Source organism: Ovis aries, chromosome 3 (assembly GCF_016772045.2).
Source record: "Ovis aries strain OAR_USU_Benz2616 breed Rambouillet chromosome 3, ARS-UI_Ramb_v3.0, whole genome shotgun sequence".
Taxonomy (NCBI): Eukaryota; Metazoa; Chordata; class Mammalia; order Artiodactyla; family Bovidae; genus Ovis; species Ovis aries.
The window spans coordinates 141977077-141989711 of record NC_056056.1 but is presented as its reverse complement, the minus strand read 5'-3'; the positions used below and the strand labels follow the sequence as shown (position 1 = coordinate 141989711).

The following is a 12635-nucleotide window of genomic DNA, read 5'->3' as shown; positions in this document are numbered from 1 at the left end:
GGCCTCCTATCCTCTCTGCCATTGTTCACAATACTTGTACTTCCTTCACAATTTATATACCAGTAATTATCATGCTACACGCACAATGAATTATCTATTTTCTTCTGTACTTGTGATTTTGATAAATCCACTGAGAGCCATATTAAAGCAGATGATAAAAAAATTATTGTAGATCCATAAAATAAAATATCAACTTCAATTTAAATTCTTTTTGGAAGACTGAAGGACAAAAAAGAATAATATTATGTGGTGTTTCATCTCTTTAAGCACTTTAAGGAAATTACCTTTTCTAGCATTAATTAATAGAGGATTCAAACCAACACACACAAAAGAGACAACTATTTGTGGAAGGGGCATGCGTGGGTTACAATAGACTTAAAATCTCTGCTTTGGTTGCTCAGTAGTAAATCCTCTACAACCTTCTGTGTATGTCAAATAGCATCCAAAACTCTAGAAAATGTTAGAAAATCAACAGTAATAAAACCTGAAAAATAGGATGGCAATGATTTTTTAAGAAGTCAGTATCGGCCATGTTAGAGAAAAAGAAGTAACCGCAACAATGAGATCATAAAATGTAAGCACTAGAAGTATTCACTGCTATAAAAAGTTAAGTACTTTAAGAAGTAAAACTCTTCGGGGAACACCAGAGGAGGCTCCGTGTTTAACAACAAAAATCAAGTATCCAGTAGAATTTTTTGTGCTTAGACACTTTATGAACTTTCTGTGATATGTGACAAGGACTAAAGCCAGAATTAGTAGCTCTGGAACAATGGAAGCAGTTAGGGTCAGTGCACAGTGGGGAGGTAGCAGGTTAGTGCCATTTGAGGGGCCCTAAGAAAGCCCTTCTGCCACATTTCCCTAGGTTAAGCTAAGAACAGTTTTTTTTTAATGTATATTATTGAAGTATAGTTGATTTACAGTACTATATTGATTTCTGCTATACAACAAAGTGATTTAGATACACACACACACATCACATATAGACACACACACATATATATATATTCCTTTCCAGATTCGTTTCCTTTATGGTTTATCACAGGATATTGAATATAGATCCCTGTGCTATATAGTAGGACCTTGTTGCTTATCCATCCTATACATGACAGTTTGCATCTGCTAACCCTAAACTCCCAGTCCATCTCTTCTCCAACTCCCTTTTCCACTGGCAACCACAAGTCTGCCCGCTATGTCTGTGAGGCTTAAAACAGGTTTTTGATAAGAGAAAGAAGAGAAAAGAACTTGGGAGAGAGCTGGACTTACCAAGAAGGGGCCCCCTTTTGTGGCCAAAGGCCAATAAAAGGACACTGGGTACCATAAGAACTGAGTAAGGTCTAAAAAAACAACCAGGAGAAGAAAAAGGAAATTAAAAAGAAAGTGTACATGCTACGTTTTTGATGAGGTGACCCTAATTTCTCAACCTTGGCACCACGGACATTTTGGGTCATATAATTCTTTGTTATGGGGAGCTGTCTTATACTGGATGTCCTGTGTAGGATAAAGATGAATGACTCAGAAAATAACCACAGGAAAAGCTCCCAGTTGAATGGGTTCCAGAAAAATGAGAATTTCCTCAAAGAGGTTAGTTAGTGTAATAATATTATAGGATGTTTAGCATGTCTCTGGCTTCTACTTGTCAGATGCCAGTAGTATCCCCCTTTCACATAGCTGTGGTAACCAGCAACATGTCCACACACTGTCAAATAATCTCTGAGAGGCAGGAAGGCAAAATCACCCTTGCTGGATACCACTGCCTTAAAGGATCAATTTTCTCCCTAAATTGGGCAGGATCTTTTCCATTCCTCGGTGGTAGCATGGTTTACCCTCTCCATTCCTGCTCCCACTCTAAAAAACTACACAAGAGTGGAAAGCTTACAAGCTCATCAACCTAAGAAGAATGAGAACTCCACTTTTTCATTATAATACTCAAAGCAGAGAGATATAAATCCTGAAAATCTGAAATAAACCTTTTCCTTCAGGATATTTTTATCCTTTGATAATTGCAAAATCTGCGACCCCCATCTATATTACCAGAACTATCTTATTCTTTGTCCACTACACAAAATTAATGTCAAGAAGAACTGTCTACACTGCTATATTCAAAATGAATAACCAATGAAGATCTATTGTATAGCACATGGAACTCTACTCAATGTTATGTGCCAGTCTGGAGGGGAGAGGGGTTTGGAGGAGAATCGATACATGTGTATGTAAGGCTGAATCCCTTTGCTATTCACTTGAAACTACCACAACATTGTCAATTGGATATATCCCAATACAAAATACAAAGTTTAAAGGAAAAGAAAGGGGGCCTGATAAGACTGAGAACGATGTCTCCAATTTAATCAATGCTTATGAGAGTGAACCAAGAAAGGCATTCAGTTCAGTTCAGTCGCTCAGTCATGTCCGACTCTGCTACCCCATGGATTGCAGCACGCCAGGCTGCCCTGTCCATCACCAACTCTTAGTCGAGATAATCAAGACACTTTGTTATGCATAAAAATTAAGTTATTTTTATAATCAGAGAGATAAAAGAATGGACTGCTAACATCTTGGCTTCTACAAACCAAACCCTTTTCTTTCCCTTCCCTCTGTGTTTTTTCTCCTTCTTTCTTTCTTCCCTCCCTTCCTCTTTTCCTCCCTCTTTTGCTTCTTCCCTTATTTACTTTCTCTTTTCTTGTAGGTAGACCCAGGTTTTTCTCCAGAATAGAAAAGAACATGAGGACAGAGATTATGAAGTATTAAGCATGAAAAAAAACCCTCACTGGAAGGAAAATTTACTAGTTTACAAGCATTTTAAAGTGCAGCATCAACACTTTATTAAGAATATAAAGTGTGCAAATGGTGCAACTGAGTCATCAATGAAACTGCAAAGCAGAGTCAGAGGCCCAGAAAGTGACAATTTCTATTCCTTCTCTTGACTTCTGATCATTACTATAAGATCTGTACGGGAAAAATTCCTTTTAGGGTTGAACTTAATGCAGTGAAACAATCTACAGAAAGGCAGTTTAGCTACTGAACATTATAAATTCAATCATGCAATTCTAGATAAAATATGAATCTTTTCTCCTTACTTGTTTTCATGTGGTTACAAATTGAACAAATGGTGAACAACATAAGAACTAAGAATAAGAAGTCTTATCTCTGACCCCCCCTTTTGCCTTCCACTAACTGCATGACCAAAGGAAGGCAATTAATCTCTCTGAGCCTCAATTTCCTCATTTATGGAAGTTAGGAGATAGGACTTGGAGAAGGAAATGGCAACCCACTCCAGTGTTCTTGCCTGGAGAATCCCAGGGATGGGGGAGCCTGATGGGCTGCCGTCTCTGGGGTCGCACAGAGTCGGACACGACTGAAGTGACTTAGCAGCAGCAGCAGCAGGAGATAGGACTAGATTATCCTCAAGAATTGTTTCATCTCTAAAATCTCATCATGAGGAAACTCTAACTCAAATTATCTGAAAGTGATGGGGGGAAAACAAAACAAAACAATGTGCAATTCTACCAACTATGGAAGGTGAATACTCTGTATTATACATAATTTCTGTGCCAGAACTATAGGGTATAAAAACAAAAAAAGGCTTCTTTAATTGATCAAAGCCCTTGACTCTAAAGTAGCGCATATTGCCTTGGATTTTTCTTTAAATTAGAATGTCTATGATTTATTTTCAGGTAGGGTAAGCACACGAGTATCTGCTGGGTACAGTGTTAACAATGCCAGTTGTCATGCTATGGCAGGGTGCTCTTCACTAGAAAAGAGTGGATACAGAAGCAAAACAAATTCAGAACTTCAAGAGCTCAGTCACAAACATCAGAGAATAGCTCTGCAGTGGTGTCTTGACATTTATTCTGGAAGGCCTACTCCTGCAAGTGTGTGAATGTCTGTTTCTAAAACTCAGGGAAAATAAACCCTAATGTTCACAGAGAAACAAAGTCCTACTCTGGTCTTATGAGAGCTCTTAAAAAAGTACAGCTGTGATGTTTTCAGCCATGAGGCAAACCCACATCAGAGAGGAGTCATTTCTTCAAGCCTTCTGTACAGATGCTAATATGAAAGGGTGGAGGAAAAGATTCACAGAGAGAGAATTTTAAAATGCACTCCTTTACAGGAACCCTAAATATGTGCATGGTAAAGCATAAAATGTTTTGCCAAAGATCATCTGACTTTGGAGGACAAAATAAAATTCACCCATATTCCCAAGAAAATCTAACTTTTATGTATGGATGTAAATTCTCAAATTTGCAGGCCTACTCATGTGGTGGTGGTTTAGTCACTAAGTCATGTCCGACTCTTGTGACCCCATGGACTGCAGCCTGCAAGGCTCCTCTGTCCATGGGATTCTTACTCATAGTAGATAGAAATTTCAGAGGCAAGAAAGTATCTTTTAAATGGAAGCATAGTAATAGCTTCTTAGAAATGCTGGCGCATCAGTAAAGAAACACATTCTAGCATCTGCCAGATCATGAAATCCCTGGCTCTGGTTCCTTAGGCAAAAAATCATGGCCTTGATAGCTTTTCCTAAGACGATTTCAACCTTTCTTGGTATCCCAACAAAGGGACAGTTCATTTTTATCATTAGATACTTTGAAATCTTAAGGGAAATTCTCCCTAAGTAGTCAAAAAAAAAAAAAAAAACAGTAATTTGTGGGATTTTATTTGGAAAGAAAATATACTGAGAGAGGTAGAGCCAAAGAAGGAGATGCTCTGTAAGGGATGACAGCTGAACTAGCCCTAGGATTCACAGCCAACAGAGAGGCTCAGGATGGAAATGAACCTCCTGAAAACACCCTCCCCGAAGAAACACTCCTCGTTCAACACTATGTCAAACTTTGTGCTGTGTATTCTTCCTTACTTATCTCTAACAGTTTTTAAGATTGTGAGAAAAACAAAAAGAATCACTAGGAAATACAAAAATGTACAAAGCTTTTTAAGTCTCTAATGACAAAAAATTAGCAGACTCCTTGAAAATTGCTAACACTGATTTTTAATGAGCACATCTTGAAATATCACTCTCTGAATAGTTTTATCTTAGACAGTTTCGTTATTCTCTATTACATTGGAACTCAGAGTTACTGATATTACTAATATTATAGCAAACTATTTTATTCTTCATATATTTATTAAGACTTGTTCTTTTATATTCCCTTTTTTTATGTTGAAAAATATCTCTGTAGTACTCCATCAGGATATTCTGCCACTCAGTGTGATGATATTTTTTTATAAACAGAAAGTGCAGAATTGTTCCCATAATGTGGAAATGCCTAGGATGAACTAACAAAAAAGCAAGAATCCGTAAATCCATTGGCAATTCTATATTAAATATATTTTCTACCTTCAGAATATTTTTGGTTATTCTCCATAGGTTAAGAAGGCACTTCCCATTACAATTTATTTTCATGTTCTGTTTTATAGACACTATACTTGAATTTAGAGGAAGGACCTTCCCTTTGCACTAACTAATAAACAGGATACCAAGTACAGACAGTCCTCACTTTCAATGGTCCAATAAATGATTTTTTTGACCTCATGGTAGTGTAAAAATGATATACATTCAGTAGTAAATAAACTTCTGAATTTGATGTTTTCCCAGGCTAGCTATATGCAGCACGATACTTTTGTGATTCTGAGCAGCAGTAGAGAGCCGATGTAAACAACCGATACATTTACAACCATGCTGTTTTTCACTTTCATCATAGTATTCAATAAATTACATGAGATAGTCAACATTTTATTATGAAACAGGCTTTGTGATAGTTGAATTTTCACACCTGTAGGATAATGTAAGTGTCCTAAACACATTTAAGGTAGGCTAGGCTAAGCTGTGATGTTTGAAGGCTTAGATGCATTAAATACATTGTCGACTTAATAAATTTTCAATTTATGGTGGGTTCAGCAGACATAACCACGTTGTTAAGTCAAGAAAGATCTGGAGTATGCAGTATTATCACAATAACGAAGACTTGGAAGAATACACATTAACAAAGGCAACATTTTTATTATAGATTTTGTATTTTTACCAGGAAGTGTTATAGAGTCCTTCCCTGGAAACTTCTCAGTATTGTTTGTACATCCACCTGATAAAAACTATAAGTTGAAGGTAGAGTGAAAATGACAAGGTAACACTTTAAGTGCTCTCCAGCTTTATGATTCTACGTTTTTCTAGAATATGACGTGTGTGTGTATATATATGTATACACACACACATATATATATAAATATATATATATATATGCTGCTTCTATTTAAAAAAGCCAAAAGAATGTCATATTTCACACCCACGTTTCTTTAATCCCCATATTCTGCAAGCTACTCTGCTAGCACAGTTTTCTTTCATATTGTATAGACTATAACGGGAATAGATTATTGTATTCCAGGACCAACTTTAGACACTACTAACACTCAAGATACCCCTGAGCAGGTCTCTGGATGGGACTAATGGGAGTAATATTTCATAACACAAACATAAGCAAAACTTCTCTGAGGCAGGTATTCAACCACACTTCCCAGAGGAACGAAGCTTTTCCCTTTTCCTAGCACACCAAGAATCTTTTTCTGAACACATCACATTATTTATGTCATCATTTCTCTATTCAAAAGTTGACTGTCATGTAGAGAAAATATTATTTAAGGGCTGTTTCTCAGATTTGCCATAGAACTCAAATTAGTGTTGAGTATAAATACTATTTAAGTATACAATTATGCATTACTGATTTTATTCTTCAGTTTATCTTTACATTTCTAATAGGAATTTCTTATCCAGAGCAAGGAGATAGTTCTTTCCTTAGAACGGATTCAGAATTAACTATCAAATCAAGAAGATATGTTTTTACCTATGACTTGTTTTGTTGTAAGTGGGTATTTAGGGCATGCTTCTCCAAATACTTGAATTTAAAAGAAACTTTCAAAAGTAAAGTTAAGGCACAGAGGTAGTAAATTTCACAAATAGCCACTGTTCACCTGTGCATGAATAATCATCAATTCTGATGTATCCAGTTTTGCAGATGCACATGAAGGAACCCGGGGTGTTGACACACATCGTGTTCTCACGACAGTAATGGCGCCCTTCGGCACACTCATCAACGTCTGTGAAGAAAAAGCAGGGCAAGAGGTCAGCCATGGCAAATATTACAGTTTTTCTACAATTTTCTTTGGTGGTGAGAGGGCGAAAGTTACTAATTGAGAATATTTTTTTTATGTGAATAATTTTTTAAATGTATTCAAAGTATCTCTTTTAATAGAAACCTTTAATGTTGAAATGACAGAAACTATAATATTTTTTCCTAAAAGCTCTTGTTGGAGTTTAAAATATATCTTTCTATTCCAACTTGCATCATTCTGAAATATATTTCAAAACATCCAGCCCATTCATCTACCTTAGATAGAATGATAAAATGAATCAGAACGCAGAGATTGGGCTGCCTTAGGGTCTTAGAAGCTTCAATCACTGAGCATACCATATATTATTTTTTGATTCATTGGCTATTCTGTACACTTGGGGAGGCCCTGAAAGAGGTAAATGAAATATTCAATAAACACGAGAACTTGAAAATCTTCACTTAAAGATACGAAACCAACAACATGTAGTTTATTAGAGATATAGCTATCCCAGTAAGTGGTGAACAGAGATGAAATTACAGTGTAGAGCCTGATATAAAAAAGAAGCTGTAAAACAGCAAAATAAGATAACATATTGAAGAACTTTCATAGTAATTCATATTTTAAGCATTGTTTTCTTGGTATTGCTTAATGTGTCTGAAGAAAATATTAATGCTCTAAGGATTTAGTGCAAACTAATAATCTAATTTTGTTCGATTATAATGAGGTTAAAGCTACGGCTAGAGGCCACTATTCATCTATTCCCTCTTTCAGTGAATATTTATGTTCTCCCTTCCTGTTCCCAGCATTGTTCTGGGGTTTACTGATGAAAACAGAAGGGCATGGGTAAGGTATGATGTGTCTTCAAGGATCTCCCATCTAGAAGGGAAGCAGGCCTCACTTCTAGAAGGCAAGTAGATCAAAGAATCACAGTGAGTGTGGCACGCTGACAACAAAGATCGGCACAAGACAGTGGGCAAGGCCTGGGACAAGACCCTGCATCTCAGCTCAGCGTTGTTGCTGCCAGGATGCTGGGGTAAGCCCCACATGCTTGTGTGAGAGAGGGCTTATGAGTTCTTGGGGGAAAAAATGCTTCACTGATCTGAGAAACTCTTTACAACTTAGAGCTTTATTAAAGCAGAGCATTTATGCTTTTCTCATGTGGCTCAACTGGTAAAGAATCCGCCTGCAATGCAGGAGACCTGGACTCTGTTCCTGGGTTGGGAAGATCCTCTGGAGAAGGGAACAGCTACCTACTCCAGTATTCTGGCCTGGAGAATCCCGTGGACAGTATATAGCCCACGGGGTCGCAAAGAGTTGGACACCATTGAGCAACTTCCATTCACTTTCACATAGACCATGAAGTTTCAAACATTTATTAGCAATCACTAATCTGTCTGTCAAAAATAAGAAATAACTGTATGCATACATGCTGTTTAGTTCACAATAGGCTGGGTTTCACATGCATTTGCTCAAAGAACTCAAATAACCTGTTGACGTAGATAGAATGAGCTTAACTATCACCTCCACAGAAAGGTTAAAGGACTTTCCTTAAATCACAGAGATAATTAATTGGCAGATCAAAGCATGTGAACCTAGGTCTTTTGAACTGTTCCAACCACAAGCTTTCTTAAGTCTGTATTAAGATGAAAGAAATGTCTTAGTCTAGTTCACAAGTGGGTTTACCAGGTATACTTTGCTGGTCATAACCTCCTGCCAGGGACTCTGGTCCCTTGGATCCTGCCATATCTCACTGTATATTTCATGTATACTTCTGATTATTCCTTCTCTGACTCCAAGGAGCTCTTCTTCCTCTGCTTGCCAGGTGAATGCTGGTGTCTCCTGGGGTCTGTCCCTGACCTGTTTTCTCTCTCTCCACTCTGTGCAATTATATACATTGTTATGGCATCACTACCACGTGAAGTGATTCTTTAAAACACTTGATTTTATACTGGAGTACAGCTGATTAACAATGTTGGATAGTTTCAGGTGGACAGCAGAGGGGCTCAGCCATTCATATACACATTCTCCACCAAACCCCCTTCGATCCAGGCTGCCACATAACACTGAGCAGAGTTTCCTGTGCTATACAGTAGGACCTTGTCATACTCCAAGTTTGAGTGAAGAAACCTGCAAGTGCAAAGCCATAATAAGCACTAATAAGTACTAGTTGGGAAGAATGTGAATTTTAACAATAAAACTGTCCCCATTTTATAGTTTCTCTCTGCATGGAACATAAAGCATTTTACAGGTATTTTATCATTATGTAGCACTCTTTATTAAGGGCCTTAATGCATTGACCAGGCAAGGTGCTTCTCCTCTAGAAGTCTACTTTCTCAAATCCTTGTGGTGAAGCCACAAAGTAACACTGACCTCATCTGTACTATTAAAAGAAATGAATCAATTATAGGGGAGAACTTGATGACCCCACACTACAAAAGTCATGCCATTCATATAAACTCAACTCTGCTTCCTGAGAGTGTCAAAAGAAGCAGCTGACAAGTCTCTCAGGCAGCTATATTTTAGAGCTAGAGGACCACCGGCAATCATCTGGGCTAACTACTTATTTTACAGATGAAAAAACTGAAGTTTAGAGAGACACAATTTTCCATTCAACTTCTAAAAGAAAGTCAACACAGTAAATTACAAGCCCTTCCCAGTTTGGCCATTATTTTCCTGACTTTACATTCTACGACCTCACTCTTTCTTCCTTCTCAGTGTCCTGGCCACACCGAGCTTCTGGTCATTTCTCGAAGGGGCCATGCTCTTTCATACTTCGGTGCTTTTTCCTATGTCATTCTCTCGTCTCCTTCTCTCCCTATCACCACCTCAGTGGGTCTTGTCTGCCAATCAATTCACCCTTCAAGAATCTGTTTAACTATCTCTCTGTGAAAACTTCCCTAATGAAGTAAAATGTTCCCTATGTAATACTCCCTTGGAACTTTGCAAACCATTAAAGATATATCCACTTTATCTTTATTAATTTTTGTAGGCTCCTTTTTCCCAATAAGTCAAATATACTCCTGAAGTGCAGGGACTATTTGTGTTTCATAACTCTGGCTACAAATTATACTTAAGTGAAAGTGAAGTTGCTCAGTTGTGTCTGACTCTTTGCGACCCCGTGGACTGTAGCCTGCCAGGCTCCTCTGTCTTTGGGATTCTTCAGGCAAGAATACTGGAGTGGGTTGCCATTTCCTTCTCCAGGGGATCTTCCCGACCCAGGGATTGAACCTGTGTCTCCCACATTGCAGGCAGATGCTTTACCCTCTGAGCCACCAGGGAATCCCATACTTAACTGAGATGCTTTTAAAAAGCATTAGTTTTTGTGCTGACTTCCTAATTCTCACTCCAAATTCTTATTTAATTATATGTAATAGAACACACACATTATATTATTTTTAATCTTCTCTTTGAAGAATTTAATGTAGGGTTCAGCAGAATTTTTCAGTAAAGAACCAGATAGTAAATATTTTAGGCTTTGGGGGTCCATATGATCTCTGTTGCAACTACTTAACTTCTGTTATTGCAGCATGAAGGCAACCATAGACAATATGTAAATGAATGAGCCTGACAATGTTCCAATAAAGCTTTATTTATAAAATAGGAAGGTGAATCAGATTTGGCCCACAGGCCATAGTTTGATAACCCCTTGTTTAATGCATAACCAGAGTTAAGGATCACTCAGAAGGACCATGATGGCAAAGTAGCAGGGCATGAGGTTAACCTCCTGCAACAAACACATTAAAAATACAGCCACATACAGGAATTTTCACAGAGAGTCAACTAGAAACTGGAGAAGATCTCTTACACAACCAAAGCTGCAGGAAAGCTCTCCACATAATGAGGTTGGACAGAAAAGAAAAATAAAAAGGCATTAGGACAGTACTGGCATCTCTGAGAAGGATCTGTAAAGGAGAGAAACTCCACGTGTAGCCCCTTGTTCTGGAGGACCCCTTTCCAGCTAAGAGGTCAGCTGGCACTAGAAGGGCCTGGACTTTGCTCATGAGGGGTGTGTGCATGCTGGCTTGCTAGTAATCATGGAAGAGAGAGACAGAACAGACGGCTGCCCCCTCACCACAGTCCCAAGCACCTGAAATGTGTGCCAGGCAGGGCTGCTAGCACTCCATGACTAGGTGTTAACTTGGAGGGAACTCAGCTTAGCTGCACAGAGACAGCCCAGGGGGCCTGGGGAGTGGTTCAGGTCGAACCTTAAAGCCCACTGTCAGCACAGCATGCACATGGCAGGTGTGGGACTGGCATTGGAGCCATTATCAGTGCTCATACAGGTGGAGTCGGGTCCAGCTGTGGCACACTGTGGGCTCACATATGAAGGGAGCAGGTCTGGCCTTGAAGCCCATCATAATGGCTCATAGGGTGAGGAGAGGTGTGGTTGCAGTGGACTTTGTCAGGTGGCACCAGATAAATGCATATCTTGAGTGGACAGCCCTGGGGAGGAGTATATAGCAGCTCATTTCCAGATAGAGCCTTCTGGTTCCACCCATATCATCACACAGTTTGCAGCCAGATCTGGGGCACGCAAGACCTGGGAGAGGTCTGCCACAGAGGCAGTCAAGACTCCAGGAAGCAGCATAACCACCTTGATTCCTGCAGCCAGAGAATCCTATTCCCTAGCACCAACCTACTCCACACCACAGCCTAGAACTAGGTCTGGGGCAAAAAGTGGAGAAAGGGAGGCAACCTTGGGCTACTTCTGGGCAAAACCATGGATGCCTACACCGGCAGCACATAGGTTCACTGAGTCTCTTACTTCACTGGTCACATCCTTTGGGACAGAGCAAACATTTAAGGGCAACAGAGCCTTATTGAATCTGACTCTCAGGGATTTTACTCCAAAAACTGGGGAGCAGATCCTGCCCCTGACAGGGCTGTGACAACTACAGAGTAAAGAGGCCTTGTCCAACATCAGTGCAGTCTCTGGATACTGCAACACCAGTTGTAACCCCTATCAAAGGGATAATGGCCAACACAGCCTGAGAAAGGATGTGGTTGACATCCACATCAAAAACAGCCCTTCCAACGAAAATATTGGGATAATACAGTTTACACAGGTATGATCCCACATGAAGACAACCCTTCTGGATCACAGTGGATAATGGTTTATCCTAAATTCATAGAGTTACAGACTGTTAAGCAAAATGAAACAGCAGAGGAACTCCTCCCAATTAAAAGAACAACACAAATCTCCAAAAGAACAAAGAACAAAGCAAACGTCACCAGTCTTCTTAGTCTAGACCCTAAGTTCAAAAAGGAGGCAACAAAAACGCTAAAGGAATTAAGGTGATCAATAGAAATGCAGACAACTGCAACAAGGAACTAGAAACTATAAGCAGGAACCAATCAAAATTAGACAACTGCTAAGCTAAAGATCAATCTAGAAGTAATGAATAGCAGATTGAAAGACACAGAAGAAAGGTTAAGTGATCTAGATGATAGAATAATTCAAACACCAAATCATAACAGCAGACATAATACAAATGGAAAAACAAAGAAAGAAAGAAAAGACCAACATAGGAGATCTA

The 12635-nt window shown here is 38.9% G+C and overlaps 1 protein-coding gene across 4 annotated transcripts in view; it reads right to left on the bottom strand.

Moving 5' to 3' along the window:
• NELL2 (neural EGFL like 2) overlaps nucleotides 1-12635 on the bottom strand; it is a 400596-nt gene that overhangs the window by 161334 nt on the left and 226627 nt on the right. For all 4 annotated transcript variants that reach the window (XM_004006428.5, XM_042246832.1, XM_015094719.4 and 1 more), the window contains one exon: nucleotides 6958-7083. In XM_004006428.5, coding sequence (XP_004006477.2) covers nucleotides 6958-7083 — 126 coding nt within the window. The remainder of the gene's footprint in view (nucleotides 1-6957; nucleotides 7084-12635) is intronic.